At 28.7% G+C, this 26,489-nt stretch overlaps 1 protein-coding gene across 2 annotated transcripts in view; it reads right to left on the minus strand.

Annotated features, from left to right (window-relative positions):
* LOC117181947 (rootletin) overlaps nucleotides 1-26,489 on the minus strand; it is a 99,824-nt gene that overhangs the window by 31,765 nt on the left and 41,570 nt on the right. The window contains exons 2-9 of one of the 2 annotated variants that reach the window (XM_033374973.1): nucleotides 14,423-14,518; nucleotides 10,625-10,855; nucleotides 10,233-10,435; nucleotides 6,690-7,074; nucleotides 6,464-6,610; nucleotides 3,711-4,013; nucleotides 1,433-1,669; nucleotides 1,208-1,344 (exon numbers count right to left, since the gene is read on the minus strand). In XM_033374973.1, coding sequence (XP_033230864.1) covers nucleotides 1,208-1,344; nucleotides 1,433-1,669; nucleotides 3,711-4,013; nucleotides 6,464-6,610; nucleotides 6,690-7,074; nucleotides 10,233-10,435; nucleotides 10,625-10,855; nucleotides 14,423-14,518 — 1,739 coding nt within the window. Of the gene's footprint in view, nucleotides 1-1,207; nucleotides 1,345-1,432; nucleotides 1,670-3,710; nucleotides 4,014-6,463; nucleotides 6,611-6,689; nucleotides 7,075-10,232; nucleotides 10,436-10,624; nucleotides 10,856-13,011; nucleotides 13,240-14,422; nucleotides 14,519-26,489 lie in introns of those variants that run through there. The other variant, XM_033374974.1, reaches the window with a different exon arrangement.

The raw sequence follows: 26,489 nt of genomic DNA on the forward strand, positions 1-26,489 counted from the left end.
AATTTATATAAAATAAATTATAAATTTTATATTATTTTATATAATTTATAAACTATTTACAATTTTATAATAATTTGAAATTAATACATCGATAATTTAACGATTTTATTTTATTTCAAATCCCATTCAAATATTTTTTCGTCAAAAGCTCAGTGCTAAATTAAAAAATTGAAGGTTACAATTTTAATTGTTCCATTAAAAAAAAATGTATTCATCAGTGGAAATGTTGTATGTGTGAATAAAGATAAGATAATCATTAATTTAAAACAAATTGGAATCAAAATAATATAATTGAAAAGGATTTATGTATAAAAAAATTTGAACTTCATAATTCTAAATTCAAAAGAAAGGGAAGACATTTTTGTATTTAATCTTTTTCCAATTCAAAAAGAGGAACTTTTTTGTTCTTTACATTTTTATTTAGTTTGAAACGAAGAGATTTTAGTTTTTAATTTTTGTTGAATTGGCAGGTGTTTATTTTTAATTTTCGTATTGAGTTGGAAAGAAAAAATTTTATTTTCAATATTTTATGCAATTCTGTTTTTATTTTCTAATTTGGAAGAAGCCATTTTTTCTTTTTAACATTTTTACTGTTATCAGAGGAAGAATTTTTATTTTCAATTTTTTTCTGAATTCGAGTTCTTTTTTTAACCAGATTTTTATTTATTTGGAGGGGAGAAAATTTTGACTCTCAATTTTTTATGAATTGAAAGAGAGAATTTGTTTGTTTTTAAGGTGTGTATCGTCTTGGAACGGAGACCATTTTTATTTTAATTTTTGCTGAATTGGAAGAGGAAAATCCTTTAATTTTTCAGATTTTTATAGATTTTTGTTTCGAACATTTTTATCCATTTTTAGCCTGAAATGTTTGAATTTTTCAATTTATAAAATTGTAAAATAAAAAATTTTGCAATTTAATTGCACATAATCAAAATTTTGTAGTTAAAAAGTGTTGAAAGCTTCTATTTTATATATGTAAATTATTCAGCGTCTTAATAAAAATTAATTAATTAAAATTGGTTTAAACTTCAATTTTACAAACTTAAAATTCAAGAGTTCTACCTTGAGTGCTTTAATTTCTTAATTTAATTTTTTTATTTCAATGGCTTTAACATTCTGTGCGAACCGGGAATGTAAACATCAGAAGATACGGAAAATTAAAAAAATCAAAATTTGAAATATTGTTAAATTAAAATAGAAAATTGACCTCAGTTCTGCTTCTTTGCTGACTCTTCCAAGTTCATCTTGAAGGAACATTTTTTCGTCTTCAAGGTTCTCACACAATTTTTGTAATTTATTGTGTCCCTTTTGCAACTTGTCGTAATCGGTATTTAGTGTTTCGATCTGTGAAATATTTAAAAAAAGTAAAGCAACTTATACATGAAAATCACGAACAGGGAATTTATAATAACATTATAGATGAAATATTTACCATGTTGGTGATTTCAAGTCTATTTCGATCCAGTGCATTTTTCTCGGATCGGACTGCATCCAAACTTTTTTGTAACAAATCTTTTTCTTGATTAAGTTGCAGACATTGAGATCTGCTTGAATCAAGTTGCGACATAATTTCTGTAACTTTCCCCTCTAGTTGTTGAGAGTTTTCTTCTGCGCTTTCACATTGTTTACGGCTAAGGGATAATTGTTCTTTGTTCGTTTGTAGTTTCACCTAATAATGATAATTTATTTTGTACTATTACAGAGTAAAAATAAAACTTGAAATAATTTCAAGCTTCACAGACCGGTCCCTATATTCCTTATTGTACTCTATATTCAGTTCAGATCCATAAAGTACCCTATTTTCAAGATTCGGTCCCTATGTTACCCTTTTTGCAACCCATAACGTAACCTTACAAAAATTTATAATAAGATCAAAGCTTTCAAAAGTCAGGCATTTTGAAGAAAATAGCAAAAATCAGGGAATTTCTGCAAGAAGTAACAGAAAAAATAATCAGGGCTGCCACACAATCACTATTAGTTACTTTCTTTTAACAAATTAACTCATGGGTTGATCACTATTCAGTTCAGGTCTATACTTGTTTCTTAATTCTCTTACATTATTTTGAAATATTTCAGGGTATTTTTAAAGATTCCGAGAAATGATTAATATATTTCATTAATATGAACAGATTTCAAAGCCTTTGAAATATATTAAGATAATGAATTTTCTATAATTTCGAAATATATGGAGATTTCCGAGGATTTAATTGATTTTAAGGGATTTTAAGACTCTCAATGCATTTACAAATATTTTACAGGATTTCAGAAAATATCATAGAATTTCACAGGATTTTATAACATTTTAGTGGATTTCAGAGAATTTATTTATGAGAAGTGAGGTATTTTTTATAGGGTTTCAAAGATTTGAAGAGATTTAAAATTACTTTTTGGAATTAACCCTGAATTCTTTTATATTCTTTAGAATTCTTTTGATTTTTTCAATTCACTTGAATTTTTCTACATTTATTGAATTTTTCCTAATTTAATGGATTATTTTTAATTACATTTTTTTCATATAATTGGTCTTTTAACAAATTTCAAGAGATTTCAAAAGATTTTAAGGGATTTGAATAATTATAGGTTATTTAAGAAAATACCAAAGAAATTTTTAACTGATTTCACAAGAAGTGAGGATGAATTTTGTTGGAATTTGTCCTGAATTCTTATTTATTCATCCTGAATTTTTTCAAATTCTTTGAAATCCTTCTAAATTCACTCAATTTTACTCTAATAAATGGATTTTAAACAAACGTTTAGTTCATCTTGAAGTAGGCATTTCATCAAATGCTTTTGAATGCCCTTTTAATTTTTCTGAACTTATTTCAAACATACTGAATTCAAAGAATTTTTTCATATTTTTAAATTATTTTCAATTCACTTGATTGCTCTTTAAATTCAGCTTGATTATTTTGATGAATTTAATCGAATTCTTCGCATTTCCCTTCAATTCTTCTAAATTCACTTAAATTTTACTGAAATAAATGGATATTTTCGATTTTTCCAGTATATTTAAATTCTTTTGAATTGTTTTGTTGTCATTAGTCATTTTTTTTTTTAGTTAAAAATTAGTAAGGTTTTCAAAGATTTAAAGTGATTTGAATATTTTTTAATTCACTCTAAATACTTATTAATTTACCCTGAATTCTTTAAAATTTTTTGGAATTCCCTTGAAGTTTTTAAAGTCACTTTAATTCTTTTTAAATTTACTAAATTCTACTTAAGTCAATGGGTTTCATTTTTTTCATATTCATTTAATTATGTTAAATTTACTCGATTTCCTTTTTTAATTCAGCTTCATTATTTATGAATTTGATTAAATCCTTTTATATATTAAACCTTTATAAATCCACTCAATAAATGGATTTTTTCAATTTACAAAAATGTCTCTAATTCATTTAAATTATTTTGAATTGTTTTGTAGTCACTAGTCACATCATTAAATTTGTTTTCAATTTATTTGAATATGTTTTAATTTATCTTGAATTTTCATGAATTTCATCGAATTCTTCTCGTTTCCCTTAAATTCTTATAAATTCATTCAATTTAATGGAAATCAATCAATTTTTTCATTAAAAATTTTTGTTTCTAATTTATTTGAATTATTTTGAATTTAACTTGAATTTTTTTAATTTGTGACTATGAGGCCTGTAATCCTTGATATCCAGGCCTGTAATCTTGTAATCCTTGATTCAATTTGATATATCATTTACCTGAAGTTCGTGGATGGTCAGTTGATATTTATGTAAAGCAGCTTGGACCGCACTAATAGTACTTTCTGCAAAAGCAGGAGTGGCAGTAGATCTGGCCCCACGCTTTGGAGATTTCTGTGGAATTGGAACAGAAGGAGACAAGTGGACATGAGGAGGAGGTTGACTACTTTCTGCATTTCGAGTTTCTGCATCCTGGATGACGGCATGAGCGATTTCCCTTAGAGCGGATTGTAAAATTTCTACATCTTCTTGCATTCGTGAGGCCTGATTCACACCTGACTCTGCCTCTCCACATCGTTCCTCCTGAAACGAAAAAAAAATCTCTCAATAAGCGAACAAGATTTCACAAAGATTTTAGGGTGGCCGCTGTTTTGGAAAATGGCCAGGCATTTTTTTTAACAAGAAAACCGGGAAATTACAGTGAAAAATGAAAAGGGTTTGAAATTGAATTTGTGCTATAAAGAGGGTTTTGAGTTGATCAACTGTAAATATAAATTAATTAATGATTTTTTAATTTAAACTGCAGTTCCAATATTAAAAACTGAATGATAAATAATTTTATAAGATGGTTCTAAATCTGTTAAAAATTAAACGATTAACAAATTTTAACGTTAAAATTTGAATAGTTAAAAGTTTTAAAAAGTTATATTTTCAACCAAAGAAGCCAATTATCAACTAAAGTGATGAATTTTCAACAACAAAAATTCAATTTTAAAAAAATTAGTTTAACTTTTAACCAAGTAGTTGGCTTTCCATCCCAAAAAGATGAATAATCAATGAAATATGTAATAAAAGAACAACATTTTAACAAAGTAGTTGAATTCTTGAACAAAAAACTTTTTAACCAAAAGAATTTAATTTCTACCAAAAAAGATGAATTTTCAAACGAAAAAGACAAATTTTCAACAAAATACATTAATTTTTAAATAAAACATATAAACTTTAAGCCAAAAATGGAATATGTAATAAAATCTTCAGTTCAAAAATTTATTTTGAACCCCCCCAAAAAAAAGAATTTTCAACAAAATAGTTAGATTTATATCCAAAGAGATCAATTTTCAACTAAAGTGGTCAATATTCAACCAAAAGAATGAATTTTTGATAAAGAAGTTCAACTTTAAAATAAGTATTTAAATTTTCAAAAAAGAAATACTTTTATTTTAAGTAAAAAAGAGTTTAATTCTACCAAAAAGATCGATTTTCAACAAAATAGTTGAATTATCAACCCAAACAAATTAATTTGCGACCAAACAGTTGAATTTTCAATAAAAAAGTTAAATTTTCAGCATAAAATTGAATACTTAAATTTTTAGTTAAAAAACAAAAGGAATGAATTTTTAACAAAAAGTAGTTCAACCGTCAAAAAAGTAGCTGAACTTTCAACCTGGAAAGATTTTCAGTAAAAAAAAGTTGAATTCTACCAAAACGATAAATTTTTACAAAAAAGTTGAATTCTCAACTCAAAAAATTAATTTTCCCTAAACAGTTGCATTTTCTATTCAAAAAGATAAAATTTTAACGTGAAATCTACCAATTTTCAACTAAAATGATGAATCTTCAAACAGAAAAAAAAACGAATTTTCAACATAATAGTTATTTTTTCAACCAGAGAGGAGAATTTGAAACTAAAATTATGAATCTTCAACCAGAAAAATAAATTAAAAACAAAAAAGATTAACTTTCAACCAAAAAGTTGCATTTTGAACAACAACAAAAATTAAAGCTCTAATAAAATATATGAATTTTCAGGGACGCCTGAAAATCCAAAAATAAATTTTCAGTCATTTGGAAAACGTCCGAAAAATAAAAGTTAGAAATATAATATTTCCGAAATTAGAAGAGACTGACAATTAAAGATTCCAGAATAATAAAATTCCCGACATAGTAAAATATGAAACACTGTAGAATCACAGACCATAGAGAAATTCACGAATAATCAAATTCTCGAATAAAAAAAATAGAAAAATGCTTAAGTAACAAAATAATAAATAAAATAATGTTATTTGGTTAACATATGTATTAATTTCTTTTTAAAAATTTAATTGTTTAGATTTGGGAATATCATAATTGGAATTTTTTTCTTTATTTGCAATTTTCTTTTTCGGAATTTTTCAATTTTTCCGCTAAATTTTAAGTTTGAACGTTATAATTTTCACTGTTCCATTGATAAATTTTTAACTTGCAAGTAAAAATGTTAAATTTTTATGTATAAATAACAAATGAACAATTATTCATTTAAAACGACTTTAAATAAAAATAATTTAACTTCTAATTTAAGAAATATTTGTTCAAAAGAGAGTTAAACGTTCCAGTATGGATTTGTATTTTTTATACAGAAAACTTTAAACTGTTCAGTTGACAGAAGTTAAAAATTTTAAATTTTGCAGCTTAACGACTGTTAATTTGAAATTGTTCACTTAAAAAGTGTTAAGAGCATACATTTTATACGTGTACATTACTTAACGTTTGAATAAAAAAATTTTTAACTTTAAAATTCAAGACTTCCATTCTGAATGTTTTAATTTTCAGTTCAGTTTTGATTACTTAAAATAAAAAAATTCAGATCTCAAGAGTTGGAATTTTTGAATTTCAATGACTGTGACAAATTTTTGCGGACCGGGAAATAACCGGCAATTTTTTTCCTCGATTACGATAGCCACTCAGGATTTAAAATATTTAAATATATTTTAAACTATTCACGAATTTTTGACAATTTTGTTAAAATTGAATAAATTGCAGTTACAAATTCTCACCAAGGAATGAACTTCCTTCAACAACTGATTAATTCTCTCTTCCTTCATTCGAATTTCACCCTGAGCCAAGTCGAATTGCTGCCTCAAAGATGCAATTTCCACTCTCAAGTCAGACACATTTTGAATTTGCTGGAATGGCTGAGGAACCTAGAAAATAAAAATTAGTAATAATTTTTAAAATAAAATACCTTAATTAATCACAAAAATTATATAAAATTGTAGTGACCATTGATTGTCCTGCTGCCATTTGCATTTTAACTGCAAATTTCGTACTGGTGCATGCCGAAACCATGTAATTGGAAGCAATGCTTATTTCGTTTCGCAATTTTGAGAGATCTCTCTCAGTTGATGATTTAACTTCAGAGAAGAGTCTTTTCACGGAGACAACGTTGCGCCATAAATTTAGTAATCTATTGTGTTCCGAAGTATAATATTCGTTAAAAGCGTGTTCTTCTTCTTTCCATTCTTCTTCTTTAATTGCTAATTCCTCTCTCATCGAATCCCATTCATTGCTCAGCTTTTGGAGATCGTTTGTGAGTGTTTCATTTGTTTGATGAGATTCTTCCAGCTGATCTTTCAGGGATGTGTTTAATTGCAAGAGCTTGTCGCACCTAAATATACGAGCTTAAAGGTAGAATTTCAGCTTCAGTATTTATAATAGGGTCAAAATAAGTGAATCGGGCCACCTAAAAATTCTTTCTCTCGGATCACTAAGGAAACTTCGTTTTTCGATAGCGGTACACGTACTTTTTTATTCCTTATATTTTGTTGTGTGCGAAATTCCGCTTATTTTGCAAATAATCGCCAATTGAATACTGACGTATTCAATTGTTTATTTATTTATATCTCGCAAACGAATAGAGATAACTGAAACATTTTCTATTGAATGAAGCTTAAATCTTTATAATTTTAATTAAATTATGAAAGTTGTTGTAAAATTTAATTTCTTTAATTTATAAACATTGTTTTTAATCAGTTGCAAATAAAAATCTGTTCTCGGTTTCACGTAACAATGAGATTGAATTCTCTTTATGCGTGAAACGTCACTGAGTATATAAAAAAAGTCAGTAATATTTTATATTAAGGAAATTTTTAATGTTTTTCTGCAAGCGCCTTGAAGGCCGCGCGTCATCAGAAAAACATTAATAATTTCCTTAATATAAAAGGTTAGATACTGATTTTTAAAAATATAATCAATGAAGTTTTACGCATAAAGATACTTCTATCTCATTCTTGCTTGAAACCGAGAACATAGTTTTATTAGCAATTGTTAAAAAAAAGTTGATAACTTTAACAAATTGAACTTTTACAATTTTCATTATTTAACTAAATAATATAAAGATTTAAGCTTCATTAAAATAATGGTTCAATTATCTCTATTCATTCACGAGATATAAATAAATCAAAAATTGAATACATCAATATTCATTTGGTAATTATTTGAAAAATAAGTTGAATTTTGCACACAAAAAAATTCAATGAGTAAAAAAGTACTGGTACCACTATCGAAAAACGTAGCTATCTTAGTAATCCAAGATAAACATAATAAAATAATTACGAGGTAAACCCAAAACAATAATTTCCTGCAATTTTTTAAAAATAATATATTCAGGGCTATAAAACAAGATGGTTTCGAAAAGAAAATTTACAGATTGAAAACGGCTCAGCATTGCAAATTTTTCTTTTTGATTCCTTATATCGTATATAAAATTTCAAATGAATTTATTAATATCTTAGGGTTGGGCGGAGTCGAAAAAGAATAAACAAAATTGCAATCGCATAGTTTTGGAAAAATGGTGAATGTTATTTTTGACTTTTAATCTTCAAACTATGCCTAATTTGTACTATTTTTCAGATTCTTTATTTGTGCTTATATAGGTGAAATTTAATTTGTTCTGAAGACCTCAAAATGAAAAAAATCTAGAAGCTCTAGAAGCGTTAAAAAAGACAAATAAGAAAAAAAACGTCTCTGTACATTTTATTCAGAATCGTCAATATTAGATGAATCTTTTTGAAAATCAATATTTCTCTTTAAAATTAGCTATGAAATAAAAATGAATAATTACTTTTAAAATATCTCGATAAGTTTGTTTTATAGGGTCCAAAAAAAAACCGTATTTGAAAAATTTGATTTTTCGAGTTTTTGACAATGATTATGATTTTCTTGCGATTTTTTAAATAGAAATTTCTACTAATTAGATCTTTTTGTAAAATATTTAAACAATTTATTACTGTTTTTAGTTGAAATTATTGTTTAAGTTATTTATTATTGTTTTTGAAAACTTTCTGTTAGAATAGAGTTAGAAAGTCATGGCTTTTCCGATTAACATTCAGTCAGAGCGAGGCAAAAATCAATTAAATTTAGTAAACATCATTCATTTAAGAATTTATTATTATTTTTGAAAATATTCTGTTTGTATAATGTTAAAAAGTTGCGATTATTTCTGAAACTTTCATTTTTTTGTCCAGTTTTCACTCAGAGTGAGTTCATAAAAGTTAATGAAATTGAGCAAATATAATTATTTAAATAAATTATTATTCTTCATAACTGTCTTCGCTCACATAATTGCTAGAAAGTTTCGTTTTTTCTGTATTTTTTTTTACTTTGATTCGATTTTTTAGCTGTTATCAATTAAAAAATAAATTAATGTATAGAATTCCTTAAAATAAAACCAAGAATTGAACGACAAAAATTTGGAAAACCATCATAAAATGCTCCTATTGTAATTTAAATAAAAGGTCCCCTTTAAAAACATATCTCTTATAAACAAATTTTTACACACAAAAAAAAAGAAAAGAGGAAAGAAAAACAAGAAGGCAACCAATCGAATCCCCAAATATCGAATTTTATTGTAATCGAAATTAAAAAAATAAATATAAGTAAATATGTCTTCCGGAAATAAAACAGATATTTGAAATATTCTTTAAATTTTCTATATGGACCATATTAAATGTCAATTTTCTTCGAAGTAGTTATTGAGATAATTTTTATTTAAATTAATATTAATATGTATCATTTGTTCCTGACTAAAAAGTCAAAGAAAATCTGAAAATTTCAGAAATAATAATAAGATTAAACAATTTTTGTTAAATTTCAGAAAAAATCGCAACTATCATTATTCAAAGAGCATTATAATAAATTGTTTTGACCATTACGTTTGTTAACTTAAATTAATTATTATCTGTCTCTAATGAAAAAGTAGACTAAAAGTGGGAAATTACAAAAACAATGCAACTTTCTAGTATTATTGCAAGAGAATATTATTTTAAATAAGGATAACTCGTTCAAAAAACTATTTATTTTGAATTAAATTAATTATTTCCTCCCTCTAACTGAAAAGTTTGAAACAAGTTGATAAATTTGGAAAACACCGACTAATTAACTCTATTCTAAGAGAAAATTGCTGTAAACAATAATAAATTGTTTAAAAAATGTATGTACTTTTTCTCATACGATTTTTTGGGACCCTATAAAAGATACTTATGGGGGTAATATTTAAACAATAATTTTTTATTCATATTCTAAGGCTGATTGTGAAATATGGTACAAAAATAAATATCTAAATATGATATCTAGATATGAAAAAAAACTGAATTTACTTTTATGTGGATTCTGACAAATTTGGAGGCGATGTGCATGGAGATTAGAAAAAAATTAGACCACCTAATGTAGATGTTAATTTTTTAATGGACTAAAATTGCATTGGGAATCCCCTGAATATTTTAAACAAAAGACACTAATGATAATTCTATTGTTCCTGATTTTTACCTTCTTCTCTCTTCAGATAATTTTTTTAAAGCTGTTTCTAAGTCATGAATTTGCTCTTCTCGTAATTCCCTAAGAGTTTGCTGGGCAGCATCCAAAGCAGAACTTCCTCTCGCTGAAGAAGATGGCAGTCTTATTATATCGGCAGGAAGCGATTCTACCATTTGATTTTCTAATTCGGAACACCTTTGCTTATATTGTAAAACCTAGGATTAAAATTTTACATTAAAAGAATGATACATGTTTAACTCTAGATATTACAAATAATTCTTCATGGACTCAGATTGTGTTGAAAGTAACTTCAACTATTTTAATTTATTTAATTCAGTTGCAAGTTTTTCTTCTTATTTGATATGTATTGATAAGAAAAATTGAAAATCAGTTTTGGTACTTGCTTTGGCTTGTAAACGAGATACAAGTGCAGCTTGATGTTGTTGTGCTTGTCGATATGTATCGAGACGTCTTCTGTAACTGGCAGTTTCTTCTTCAAGTCGATGACGCAATTCATAATTTTGTCTTAATAATCCATCAGCTGCCGGATCTTCGTCACTAATCCTTTCCCCATCACTGTTTCCAGCAGCCCCTGTGAGTCTAGTATCCATTTTTTCGCTTCGACCTTTGCCTGGCTGCAATTTTTTTTAAATCTCATTTTAAATAATTTGTTAATTCTATTGGAATTAAAAATATAAACGTCCTGCAGTAACCGATTAGGGGCCGTCAATTCTCTGAGTGCACAAATCAAGTTTACGGAAATCCAAGTTCGAGTGTAAACATAATAAGTTTGAAAATCACTTTCATATTGCAGACTTCACTTAAATACGAAGTGAATTAATAGAACTTGATAAGAAAATTCAAATACTTTTGACTGAAAGTTCATTCTGTTTGTTAAAAAGTTTACTATTAAATTTTTTATTTGAAATTTATCACTTGGTTGAAAGTTGAACTGCGTTGTTAAAAATTAATTTTGTTGTTAAAAATCCATTTTTGGTTGCAAATTTATTTTATTATTTACTTAAAGTATAAATAATATAAATATATAAAATATATCAATATAAAATTTTTCTAATATACTTTTTCGTTGAAAACTCGTCAATTTTTTTCGTTGAAATTCATTGATTATTATAACTGAAAATGAACTATTTCATTTTTGGTTAAGACGTGTTCTGTTTTTGTTGAAAATTCAATTATTTGGTTGAAAATTTATCTTATTCAGTTGAAAATTCAACTATCTAGTTGGAATTTGATCTTCTTGGTAGAAACTTAATCTTTTATTCTTTTATTAATGCCTGCTTGCCAAGCTTGAGCAATCTTTAGGAAATTTTAAACAAGTCAAAGAACTGGATCCAGACCGAACAGGAAATTCAAGAGAAGGATTATATAGTTTACTACTATTGCTTTATTGAAAAGTCGCATTTTGACTTAAAAATTTTACAATTTGTTAAAAAATTTAACTATTTGGTTCGAAATTAACTTTTTTTTATAAAAAATAATATTTTCAGCTTAAAAACTCAATTTTTTTTATTTATAAAATGAGTTTTTTCTTTGAAAATTATTCTCTTTTAGTTAAAATTTCATACTTTTTGGTAAAAAATGCAACTGGTTGGTTGCAAAATCTGGTATATTGTTAAAATTTCATCTTTTTGGTTGAACATTCAACTATTTCATGAATTTTTTTCAATTCGTCATTTCGGATTGTAAATTCAACTGTTTTGTTGAAAACTCGTCTTTTTGGGTAAAAAATTAATCTTCGTTGTAGAAAATTGATGTTTTTGGTTGAAAATTGGGGGATGTAGGGCAAACATTTTTCTATTTTGTCTTGCATGAGGTACAATTTGTGTTAAAAATTCATCTTTTTAGTTTGAAAATTAAACTCCTTAGTTGAAATTTTAACTACTTGATTAAAAATTCACTTTTTTTGGTTAAAGATTTATCATTTTAGTTGAAAATTCATCTGTTTGGTTGAAAATTAACTTTTTTGTTGAAAATTTATATTTTCGGGTTGAAAATTCGACTGTTTTGTCCTTTTTTCATCCTCTTGGTTGAAAATGAATCGTTTGGTTAAAAATCGATTTATTTTGTTGAAAATTTGTATTTTTTTGTAGAAAATTAATATTCTTCGTTGAAAATTTTGTGATTTTCTTTTACAATGTAATTGTTTGAGAAAATTCAATTTTTTCTGGAACTCTCGTATTTTTAGCTTAAAAATTCCACTATTTGTTTCAGAATTGATGTTTTTTGTTGATAATTCGTCTTTTATAGTAAAAATTATTCTGCTTGATTGAAAATGTATCTTATTTGAATTAAAAATTCTACATTTTGGACATTTCTTTTCTGTATTGGCCTAAAAACATCTTTTTTTTTAAGGATTTACGTATTTTGTAAAAAATTCTTATTTTTTGGTGCAATTCAACTATTTTTTATTTAAAATAAAAATCTTTCCTTAGTTAAAATATATAAATATCTTGTTTGAAAATCTATTTAATTTCTTAAGATTCATAAACAATAGTCAGATATGTAAATCAAGGAAATACATTCCTGAAATTGCGGAAATTTTCAAATTTTATATGCGGTTTCATAAATCTCGGGGGGGGGGGGGGGGGGGGGGGGGGGGCTTCTTTGGATCCGCCCTTGTCTAATACAAAAATAAAATAATAGCAACAATAAAATTAGCTGTATTAATAATGCGAAACAAAACCGGCTAGTAATAAAAATGAAACTTGTTGGGTGATCCAATACAAAAGAAATGTTTACAAATAAATTAAGAATCCAATAATTGATATACCTTGCCCTAAGTGTGCATAATCTTTCCCACTTTCATTCAAAAACTCATTTCTAAAGAATAGTTGTTTTCGATGCACAATGGACAATAAGTCCAATAATTAAGAATAAAATCGGAACATAAATTAACATTATGAAATCGGTGCACTTTCACTTCCCTAATGAATAAAAAAATATGTTTTGAAATTACTGCATTTATTAGAAAAATGCATTTTTTGAGTGACAGCTGTTAAAAAGGTTAGCTTTTAGCGTCTCTAGCTGTCATCTGTCACTTTTGTTTACTGCCGTAGTTCCTAATATTGACGATAGTAGCGGTAGTATAGGTTTTATTTAGTGCGCCAACTTTTAAAATACTGAAACTTTATTATTCATTTTTTAGAAACTTTAATTAGTTTATATTTCAACCATTGAACTGGAAGAAAACGATTTTTCCTTATCAAACTAAATTTTTGTTCAATAAATATATTTTTTATCCTTTGACAATTTAAAAATTTTGTAAACAAAGATTGGGCCAGAAGGAATTTATTTATTTGTACTTAAAATTGTTTGTAAGGGTTGAGTTTGAAAATTTAAAAGTTAAGGGGCTGTCCATTTACTATGTATTGGTTTCTGTGTGTGCAACAATTATTGCCAATTTTGTACGTGTACAATTTTCGATAAAAAATAATATTATGAAATCAAATTTGAGAAAAATTAATTTATGACCACGTTAGAATTTTTTGAAATTTCAACAAAAATAGTACAATTTTTAAATTTGATAAATAAAATAATTATTTGAAGAAAATGTCTCCATTCAAATTTTCAAATAGTCTAAGAACTAAGTTTAAACATTTTGTTACATCCAAAAATATTGGTGTGTTTCTTTTTTTCATACAGAATTAGTTTTATGAAAATTATTTGTGAAAAAATTATGAATAAGCATATCATTAACCAGATATAAAAAAACTTAACTTTTGTTGGTATTTAAAAAAATTCTATCTTGCTCAACATTCTTTTTCTAAAATATGATTCTACTTCCTTGTTTTTTTATCGAGAATTGTACACATAAAACATTCGCAATAATTTTTTGGAATCATGGACAAAACGAAAAGTTTTAAAAAGCAAGGTTTTTCATATTTATTCTATTGGAAAGTACCTTCAAGCAGTTTATTTAATAATCTAAAATAAGAAAATCATAAATACCAATGTTTTATTAAAAATACAAAAATCAGAAAAAAAGTTTACATGATAAAAAACTAAGATAGTGACTGTATTTTTCTATCCTCTTTTGCTTTTAGAGATTTTCCTCCTTTTTTGAATTTATGTATTTGTATTTTTGTTTGCCCAAAAATTGTGTTTGCTTGTTGTTTTGAATCACTTAAAATTCCGCAAATTCTTATCCATATATTTTTGTTAGCGACAGATAAAACGTTTACCTCTTTGACCTTTGACGTGCCCCTGAGAAACGGTGGCCGCCGCCTGTCCATCTGTCCGCGGAATGTTAGATTAGAAGTGCCTTTTGTGGGAGCAGTCTGAAACAAAAAAATTTAATCTCAAAATTAAATCATTCAATCCTAAAATGAAAGATGATGCAAGAAAAATGTAATATTTATTGTCTGTTTGTCATGTTAATTGAGAGATCGATAAATTACATAAAACCAATTATAAAGCTGCGAATTATTCCTGTCCCTATCGCATAAACTCGTCAGAAAATTGGTCTCATTTGATTATCATTATTCAAGTTTTATAAAAATAATTCTTTACTGATGTAATCGAAATAATATTGGCTATTTTCCAACTGTCTAAAAATTGTATACTAATTTCATCAGAAAACTGGAACCAGTATTTTTATTTTGTTCACTTTATCTTCGAGTAGAAAAAGTTATTTGTATAATTTTTATCATTTCGTACAAAAACTGCGTTGTAGAATGATAAGACAATCGCAAAAAGAAGCAACGGAAGAAGTGATTAAATTGAGGTCGAAAGATTAATTCAATATCAGTCTTTATTAAAAAAATATTAGGTATTTACATTCTCTATAAAAATTAAAAATATTTTTTGAATAGTAATTTTTTGTTGTTCATTTTTTGTTTTCATAATATCTCTTACCTATAATTTTTGCAATTAGACAAATTAAACAAAAAAAATATTTATGGTAATTTTCTGTTTCTTAATTCACATTTAAAAAGTTAGAAAAGGTATGCCTTTTTTAACTATATTAAATATGCCTTTTTTAACTAACTTAAATATGGCCTACATATGTGAATATTCATGACTCACGTTTATATATGAGTCATACTTATATATTGCTCTATGGGGTAGTTTGTGCTCTTTAATAATTCAGGTAAATACGACTTTCTGAACTAACAGAAAATTTTTTACCGTAAAAATAAATGTAATATTTTTTAGGTTATTACGTTAAAAGTTATTTAAAAAAATATCCTTGAGAAAGTTTAAAAATATATGTAATGTTACTATTTTATTTTGAAATTAATTTTGGAATTCATTCCAGCTACAAATGGTATAACTTATGGTTGAAGGCTTTACATCTGTTGCAAAATTATTAATATTATCAATAAATATAATTTTTTATATTGAATGTGCTCAATTATAAGTCTTCTGAATTTGAACGAATGAAATAATGAATTAATTCAAATTTAAAAATTGTTTGTACAGAAGACTTTAAGTACTTTACATTTGCAATTATTCAGTTAAAAGCGATTGAAATTTGACATTACTGAATTTCACTCTCTAAACTTAAATCAGTTACTAACATTTTCCTATAATTCAGTCACGCGACTGACAATTTTAGTTATTTTTCACTGATAGCCAGTGATTGCCCGAGCCACTCAGAATCAGTGATATTTCACTGACTGACGTTTAGAGGTCAATTTGAATTTTATATCATTTCGTATTCAGAAAAATTTATAAGATGAACTACAGAATTTTATAGCTAAATATCGAATTTTTCAAATTTCAACACTACTTTTTTATTTAAGATTTTACCCTGTAGGTCCTTCAAAAATCACGTATGTTTGATTTTGAATAAGATTATTTCATTGTTTTACTAGAGATTAACAATTTTAATTGTTTATTTTGAGACACTTTAAATTTGAGGGTATTCAATCCGAAATCCGTTGATTTGATGCTTTGCATCATTACTTGATTGATTGAAAATGATTGTGTGGATTTATATTTTTTAAAGAGAAATCATATTCAACTATTTAATTGACAAAAGCTAAAAATGTTCAATTTTGTATTTTGATAGCACAGAATTTAGTGCGTTTTTATAAAAAATTTGTTAGGCTTCAATTTTAAAAGTTTAGATTTCTAAAAAACTCCACTTTGAGCGCTTTAATTTGTTGGATATGACTGAAAAATAACGAAAAATAAAATTGCCGCCACCGTGAAATTCCGGGGAAAAATATTTGACATGTAAAATTCCCGAAATTGTAAAATAACCGACAATTTAAAAATTCCGAATTAGAAAGTAACCGAATACTAAAATTGCTAATAATTGATAATTCTACAATATCCGACAGTATAAAATTACCACCACAGGAAAATTTCCGAATGATAAAATTTCTGAATATAAATGAAAATAATTTTTAAATTATACAAACAAAATAGTTAACAATAAATATACAAAGTGTCTTGCCATCCTAAAATTCGAGTAATCAAATATTTTTCATAAGCTTGGCTAGTCCCGAAACTTCCTCGTAACTAGTCCATTCTTTTTTTCGGTTTCGACCATTTTTCGGACATTTTTTCCTTGATTAAAACGGCCACCCTGAATCAATATTAAAATAATTTAACTTCTAACATAAAAAGAGTCTAGTATAAAAAAGTTTAAAGGAATTTTAAATCGTTTAATTTTTAATATTTCTAATTTAAAATTGATTAAAATTATATAATTTTAATCATTTATAAATTCATGAATTCATTCATAAATTAATAAAAATTAAAATTTTTAAACATGTAAATTATTAAGCATTTGACCACAACATTTCTGGATTCAAAATTTTGTAACGTTCAATTTTAAAATTCAAGACTTCCACTTTGAGTCTTTTAATTTGTAGTGCAATTTTGATTACTTCAAATAAAAAAAGTTTTCAGCTTCAAAAGTTCGATTTTTTTAGTTCAAAGACTGAACGATTTTTGTAAACTGAGAAAAACCAGGAAAATGACCGGGAATTTTTGCTTCATTAAAACGGGCATCCTCAATATTGAAAATTGTGCAATGTGGGATTATTCAATTTTAGGTTATTTAATTTAAAAATTAATGTACCATTTTATGTATGATCGAACTGTAAATTGCTTAGTCTGCTTTTTAAATTACAGAAACTGCTGATTTCAAAATTCTAAATGATGGTCTTAAACAGCGTGTATAGTAACTGGAAAATAGTCAGGGGAAAAAAACAAGAGAATCGGGAATTAGCCGGTTATAAAAATTTGAACCAGAAATCACACTTCATATTTTGGAAAATGTAAGGTTTCAAGAAAATAAACAAATTGTCTTAAAATTTCTGTAAAAATTTTAAATAATTTTTTATTTGGAAAAATTCATTTAAAGGGAATATTTATGGAAATATTATAAACGACTTTTTATTCTGAAAACTTATTTTTTACAGAAAATTTCTAAATTTTTAAAAACGTTTCTTAAAATGTTGAAAAAATCTTAAAGATTTTAAGAAAATTGTTTACTTTTGAAAAATTTTTCAAAATTTTAGGAATAATTAGAATTTTACCTTTTAGATTAAAAATGCAGTTGTTTGGTTTAAAATCTTTTTTACTAAAAATGTAAAAATTTCATTTTCGGTTGAATATGTATTTTTTAATTAAAATTTGTATGTATTGTGTATTCGTCTTTTTGGCATAGCAAATACTTGCCTTTGGTCTTAAACTAATATTTTGTTAGAAAATTTAATTAATTGGTTGAAAATGATTGTTTTTTAATTCATATTTTCAGATTGAAAATCAAACATTTTTGTTCCAACTGCAAATTAAATTATGCGACTTAATTATTTTTTCAATAATAAATTATTTCCAATTTAAATTAAAAATTTTTTTAGCATTTTTCCTGGTTTGCAAAGTCATCAGTAAAAAATTTGGTTCATTTGAACGTTCAGAACTTCAACCACATTGAAAACTTATATTTTTTGGTAGAAAATAAATCTATTTGATTTAAAATGAACATTTTTTTGGTTATAAATGCAACTGATTAAAACATAGTCTTTTATGGCTGAAAATTCAACTAATTTGTTAAAAATTTGTCTTTTTTAAAAATATATTTAAAATTTGAAAAGTTTGCAAAAAAATTTTAAACAAAATGTGAATTTTCAAAGGTTTGGAAATAAATTTTAGAAGCGTATGATGAATTTTTAAGGTATCAAGGGAATATAAAAATCTTCTTGAGAGTCGTGGGGAATATCAAATGATTTTTTATTTTTATTTTTTATTTCAAATTATTTCCTAAAGTTCTGAAGGATAATATGCAATATTTTAGAATTGTGCAAGATTAAAAAATTCGAGTACGTTTAAGAGACATTTAGAAGTTTCGAAAAAAATCGAAAATAAATTAAATCTTCTAAAGATGTCAAAAATTTAAATGCATGTAAAATATTGAAAATTTCGAAAAAATAACATTATAATTATAAAAATTATTTATTTTAATATTAATTGAATTTTACATTGGCTACATTGTAACACACATATAGTTGTAAATAAACTAGCATAATGAAATATTAAAGATAATTTCTTGTAACTATTCTTCAATAATAATTAGTGATTAATTAATCGAGAATAAAAAACACATAATTCGATATTTAAAATCGGGGAAAACCCTGGAAAATAGCTGATAATTTGGTGGTTGAAGATAAGTTGATACTCTGTCAAAGTTTAATATTGTTAAATTGAAAATGATATGTATATTGTATAATCACTTGGCCAATTCACATGCACTATTGTCAAATCTGCGTATCTGCGTGTACATAGCTAAAATCAAAGTTATGCCAAACAATCAGTCGTTTTGCATCATTTCCTGCAAACACTTCAAATAGGGAAAGAAGAAAAATTCTTTATTAGTATATCAATCAGTGTTTATCATATAGCTGTCTCACATGCAATTAAAAGTCAAGTGGTCCGTCTCCTTTAAAATTAATCTCCTGACTAGACTAGGATATTATCAGTCAGTTACTCGATCAGTCTAAAAGATTAAAAACTAAAAATAACGACACTTTGGAGTACGTTAAACGCTAATAGTGTGTCAAAATCATCATATAAAAAAAGTTGTTCAATTATAGTTACGCTAGGTCAGCTCGTGCGTGGCTTATGCTATAGACGAAGTACGAATCTCGTTAGTTACGAGATAAAAATAAACAATATATTTTCTTCTCTTTTATCAAAGTATCACAGACTAAATAATCATGTAAATATGCGATTCACGTGACAGAGAGTTGCAGATAGTAGACACTGGCGCCAAATCATATCGAGGAAACTGTCTCGTTCTGTGATCAAGATCCACGTGAATACCAGCACGTATGTCTGTCTCGCTTACTTACAATCTAGCTATTTAGAATTTTATCTTTGATTAAGAAGCAGACTAATTAAATCTCAAGTTATCTGGCTTGTAATTTGAGAGCTAATTATTTGGCGGCCCTGACTAGTGACTAGCCAAGGATCAGGATGAATGAACGAAACGTAAAGTTTGTCTTGCGTGACTTTGGATTTAGACTTTAAAATGAAGGGTAGAATGTTTTGTATCGATTCTATAGTTGGAGAGTATAAATGAGAGTAAAATTTAAGAAATTGAAATAAAATTAAAACCAAATTTAAAATCCTATTTAACGTTCAAGAATCAAGTTCATGTATAGAGTTCCTGAAAAGAAAATGAAGAATCCAAGGACCAAATTTGGACAACCAACATAAAATGTTCCTATTATAATTTGAGAAAGATCCTCCTAAAAAAATAAGACAAATAAGAAAACAACCAAACAAATCCTCTTACTTCTCTTCTTTTATGTATCATCTTTTTTCTCATTTTTCTTATTTTTCTTTCCTCTTCTTTATTTTAGTCCAAATTTTTTTTTCTTTTTCGGATTTTTTTAAGAGGGTATTTTTTCAAATTACAATAGGTAAATTTTATGGTGGCTGTTCAAATTTGGTCGTTCGATTCATGGTTTTATTTTCAGGAATTCTATACTAAAAATGAGCCTATAAAAAATCAAAAAGTGAGTTTTTTGTATCAATGGAAGTGTGAAAGAAAAATACAACTATTTATGCATAATCAGGTTTTAAAATTAATCATAATATAAAAAAAAATTATTGCAAAACATCGGTAACTCTAGTATTGTGGAGAATTATTTCGCAAGGGGGCCATAATTTTGGAAAGTCCAAAATAGACGGCCAAATACGTCACAGAAAAATTCACAAGAATACCGTCAATTCAGAGATAACGGCATTCTCTTAATTATTTGACGGCTTTTTGGCGCTGAAATAATTTGAAATAGCATCGTTAAGGCTTATCAGTTGTTCTGTTTTATATTTATATTAATCAGCCAGAAAAGCTGTTTTTATTGCGAGAAATGACGTAACCAGTCCAGTTTTCTGAGTCTGGAACTCATACCGTTAACTCGATTTTGGACTACTAATTTAACATTTTAACCATTTTTTTTGTCATCATTAAAAAGACCCTGTTCAAATTAGTCTTCTTTTAATTCCTTTAAATAGGCATTTTAAGCGATTAAATTCAACCATTTTGTTGAAATTTTATTTATTTTGTTTAAAATTTACAATTACCATAGAAAACTCATCTTTTTTTTTGGGTGAAATAAATTTGTAACCTGAAATTTTTTTATTTCGTTTATAAAAAGTTTCTTTCTTAAAAGTCTTACAAGATTAAAATGCTGACCTGAGAATGTTATTGGTCAAGGAGAATGGAAAATTGTCAAGGGAAAAGTGAGAGAATTTTGAAAATGAAGTTTTTCGGCTACCCTATTTTTCCATTCGTCCTTTAAATAATAAATTTTGTTTAACATTTTCTCAATAAAGTTCTTATCTCAAAGCACAATTTATTAAAGTATCAAAGTTTCAGACGAATTCGTTTAGAGTTTATAAATAAAAAACTACCGTTATTTTAAATAATAATAATTCAAATAGTGCGTATGGCTTGAATTAAATTATGTATAATTTTTTAATTGTCCTAGGTTTTACCAAAATGTAACTTTAGAATTTTTCTCGCAAACGATGCGAGATATTATAAAAGAGCAAGAAGCATTATTTAGATACTTTCTAGATATGCAAAATATTATCTTAATTTTGTTGTATCTTTCGTTGCCTTTTGGTAAAAACGAGGAAATTTGATTTGCCGAAAATAATTCTTTTTACCTAAAAAAAAATGCCAAAAGATATAAATCTAGGGTTTTTGTGAAAACAACTTTTTATATTTTTAAATAAGTCGCTCAGTATTCAAATACCTGAATTAGTTCAAAAAATATAGAATTTCTAAGAAAAAATTTTCATTGAAAAAAATAGACATCTAAATTCAAATATCCGTAATTTCGTGTTCGTGAAATTTTTGTTCTCAAATCGAAAATGTACGTATTGTCTGATTTACATTTATTTACAAAAACATTAAAATGCCTTTTTGCTTATTTCTTTAGTGGTGTATTGTATTGTGTATTTAATCTCTCCCTATTACGGGTTTGAGGGCCTCCGCTTCCTGTACATATATTTACGTTCCATCCTTAACTTAACAGCTGCTTATATTCTAATATTTCGCCTTACTTAACATACACAATAATAATAATAATAATAATAATATTAATAATATTTTTTATTTAATATTAATTATATATATTTTAATTATATTTCGGTAACACCTGCCGAAGGTGTTCCGCGTTGATGTCGCGGTAGGGCTTGAGCTCTCCTCTCATGACTTTGTCGGCAATGTTGGAGGTAGCATTGCTACTGACAGGGTTTCCCATGCCAAATAGGCTAATAACGAAGAGGAGAGGGACTAAGTAGAACACCAAAACCCATCAATGAAAAATGGAGAATATATTAATACTAATAATAATTATAGTAGCCCTAACGAAGGTGTTCTCGCGTTGGTGTTGCGGTGGGGCTTGAGGTTTCCTCTTATGATTTTGAAGAATACCAAAACCCAAATAATAATGGGGAGTATATTAAAGATATTGAAACGCTTGTCGTTTCCCGAGGATCGTTGGGGCGCCCCTGGAGCCACAGCTGGGGGCAACAGCATGCGGGACGGTGGCGATGGTGAGCTGCGAGATGGTCAGGTAGATCTCACTAATCAAACAGCTGGCCAGCAAGAACATCTGCGATAAACGTTAAGCAGTGGAACATCAACTGTGCCTGCTGAGTATGCTTTGGCTAGCATTAGCTATTTGCAGCCAACCACCTCTACAGAAATACAGCGGGAGAGCATCAATTGGGATAGCATAATGAAAGACAAATTGGCGCGTCTCTATTACGAAAGCGCGAAGTTTAAAACGAAAATGGAAAACGGATACAATTTATGAACGAAATTTGCTCAAAGTATCTTAATATACAGAAAGTCGCACTAAGAGATCTTATCGCTAAGGTGAAGGACCTCAGGACTAATCTACACGTGACAGAAGACCGAGCAATGGAGATTAAATAACAGGTTGATTTGGCGTGGAAAACAATGACAATGAACATCAGTTAGAGGAAGCCGCGTCATGCGGTCAAGCAGGAGCAATTGATGTTCTTCCTCAACCTATTAATGATCCAACACTACCACATTCTCCAGAGGTGGATGGACTTATACAAACAGAGACAGAAGCAGAGGTTCAGAAACCAAAAAAGCGACGATAATGGACATACCATATGAACAGAGATGTTTTGCGCCTTTATTGTTTGGCAGAGAAATGTGGGCAAAGTGTGAGAAGAGAATATCATAGACTCTTCATACTTAAACACTCAGAGATAGCCACAAAAATAAATGAGCAGAATCTGGCAGATCAGAACCGCTCAATGTCTGTAAACAGATTGCTTTCGGCTGTTAAAATAGCTGCTATCAAAATGGAAGTGGAATAGCAGTTTTCAATTAATGAACTCGCCTTGGAAGATGTAGACAACGAAGACTGATTGAAGCTGATGGCATAGGTGCTAGGGATAATTAGCATCATCCACCGGACCCACTAGAACCACATCCGGATATTAATAACGATAATGTGCATAGCAAAATTCCAGAAAAACTACAGCACCTTGAAAGGAATTTTGGTCATGCTTTACTAGAGTTCAGATATGTAGAACCAACACTATGGTACTCTTTGCCCAAAATAAACATCACAAGTGATCTGCGTACACTAATAGAACACCTCGACAGCAAGGTTTTATCTACGTAGTTGAACGCAACACAAACTGCGTTAGAAGTGCAAACTTTTGTATACTGTGCAGCTGTGGCAACCGTTAGAACGTTGGGCCGCAAAACTAGGCCTGCAAATGCAGTTTTTGTCTCAGCAAGGGATCGAGATCCACCATTGAAGATCAGGTTAGATATAGATGTCAGCAAAGTAAGGTGAAAATGGGGTCAATTAACTTAATATAAAAAAGGAAATAGAACCAGAAAGCTGATAAACCATGTTGCTAAAATCATCCATCCTCGACACATCGAGACATTAACACCAGTAATACTGTATGAGACTATGGACTCACAATGGCAGAGACTTGATGTTCTTACTGCCAGACTGCGTCGGTACAAGAAAAATAGTGCACCCAGGTGATAAAATCGAAACTTTCAGACAGATGAAAGAAGATTCTATCGTAAACTTAGTGTAAAGCAAAATAACCAGCAAGACTCCGGAGTCTCTCAGTTATAAGATATGACTAACTACTGTTTGGATGTTTGGGGAAAAATGAACAGATGCAATTTGGACACTGCGTGGTTCAAAGTGGAGAAAGCAAGGGCACGAAATAGCCCTGAAATTCAACTGACAAACATCACAGCTTTGGATGTTTCAGCAGTCTTAAAAAGGGCAAGTAACTGGAGAGCGCCAGGTACGGATATGGCGCACAACTTCTGGCACAAGTACCTGACGAGTGCGTATCTTGCGTTGGAAGGGTGTTTTCAGAAGTTCGTTGAACACCCAGAACTGATGCCCGTCTTTATGCTCCAGGGCACTACGTATATGTTACCTAAAAAACCAGACGCTCAAAACCCACCTGAATTTCGACCGATAGCCTGTCTTCCAACAATTGATAAATGTCTTACAGCTATCACTGCAGATAAGGTATATTCTCATTGCGATGCTAATGACTTCCTTACAGAAGAACAAAAAGGATGTTCTAAAAACTCACGAGGCTGTATAGATCTAGTCATTATAGACGCTATTACCATGACTCAAGCTCGTAAGTATCAAAGGAACTTACACGTGGTATACATTGACTACAAGCAAGCGTTTCCTTGTGTGCCGCATGTCTATTTGATTAAAGTGTTAAAACTTCTCAAAATCTGCCCACGCATCATTGACTTTCTAAGTCATGCTTTTCATTATGACTTTCATTATGACTTTTTTACTATTACTTTTATTATGAGTTTTTTTAATGACTTTCTGAGTCAAGAATCTAGTATTTTGATCATAGACAATCAAGGATAACTAGATCAATACGCATTACAAAGAGCATATTTCAAGGAGAGTCCTCCAGTGCACTATCGTTTTGTTTAGCGTTGAACCCCTTGAGCAAAACATTAAACAGCATGTCTCATGGATTCAGAATTTATGATAATAAGGATGGTCATCAAGTGACCCATTTTCTTTACATGGATAACCTGAAGTTGTATGCTAGTTCAGCTCAAAAACTGCAGCAAGTGATCGATGTCACGAAGCAGTTTTCCAACGATATCCACATGGAGTTCGGACTAGATAAATTCCGAACAGTGAATTTAATCAGAGTAGAATTAGGGACCGCAGAGTTAGAAAACGAGTTCAAAAATAACATCGAAGCAATGTTTGTAGCCGAATCATACAAATATCTGGGTATTCTTGAATATAAGGGTATTCAGCATACTATAGTTAAGACGAGCCAAACGTCTGCCTTCACTATGAGACTTAGATTGATTATGAAGATTTTTCTCAACTCGGCAAAAAAATTGGGAAAACCAACAGATACGTTACCCCTGTCCTCATATACTCCTCCGGGCTCATCAAGTGGTCAAACACCGACCTTGAAAAGTTAAACAGAATCGTCCGTGTAGAAATGTTGAAGGAATATTTTAACAACAAACGAGATGTTGCGCTTCACAACACTATCTGTAAAGCGGATCTTGAATGCACGCCTTTGAATTTGTCCTCAGATAGGGCCTTGAATATCAGGGCAGAAACCATAGAGCAATTAGAAATACAATGGACGTAGAAGGCTATCCACGGCGAGCGCCCCAAAACGTTAGATCAACATGAAGTGGATAGTGAGGCATCCAATATTTCGCTAAGAAAGGGTGTTCTGTATCTAGAGATGGAAGGATTCGCCATTGCGTTACAGGACAAGGTTTTCAGGGCCAGGAATGATCGCAAATACGTGTTAAATCAGGACATGGTTGACCGGTGCCGATTATGTGGGGATATCAACAAATTCATCGAGCACATTATTGATGGCTGCCGCGTAATGGCTCAGAGAGAAAAGACGCACAGGCATAATGATGTAGCGGACATTATACACCAACATTCCAGAGCCCGTTTCAGAAAGCGAAGATTACATCTTATATTGGGATGTTAGTATCCAAACGGGTCTTTACATCCCGGCCAATCAACCTGACACCGTGATGCGAGAAAAAAAGGTGGAAGAGCCTACATCATCGACATTGCTTGTCCACTTATCCGAAATTTTCAGTAAACCTATACAACGAAGATCAACAAGTATAGCGATTTAAGGCATGAAGTAAAGACCACATGGAGAATTGTGAATCATGCATCTATACATCCCATTGTGATTTCGGCTACAGGCAATTTGCACGCAAGATGCACTTAACATCTTGAACATTTAGGAGTCAGTAGGGTATTGGTAACAGCTCAGAAGGCGGGTTCATTAAAAATCTGTCGCATTGTAAGAAACTTTCTTGATCATCAGGAAACAAGCGACTATAAACCTGTAGAGTGGCAAATGGTAGCTTGAAGAAAGCATCCAGAGGTGACAATTGTCACCTCCAACGCTAGCTCCGTGGCTATGATGTACAACCGGGTTCACCCAAGTAAAAGTTTTTAATAACAATAATATGGTAACTCTAAGAAAGCACCCAGAGGTGACTGTTGTTACCTCCAACATTAGCGGCCACCCGTAATTGTATACCTAGAACATCATCGCAGGAGGTTTCAAACATCGTATTGGATTGACTTATAACATCCTAATCTCATCAGTCACTTGACTTACAAGGAAACTATCCCAGGTGTCCCTCACCGATTTTGATGAAACTGCAATATGTTGTAGTACATCGAAAAATAAGAGACACGTATTTTTTTTTAT

Source organism: Belonocnema kinseyi, chromosome 10, assembly GCF_010883055.1.
Source record: "Belonocnema kinseyi isolate 2016_QV_RU_SX_M_011 chromosome 10, B_treatae_v1, whole genome shotgun sequence".
NCBI lineage: Eukaryota > Metazoa > Arthropoda > Insecta > Hymenoptera > Cynipidae > Belonocnema > Belonocnema kinseyi.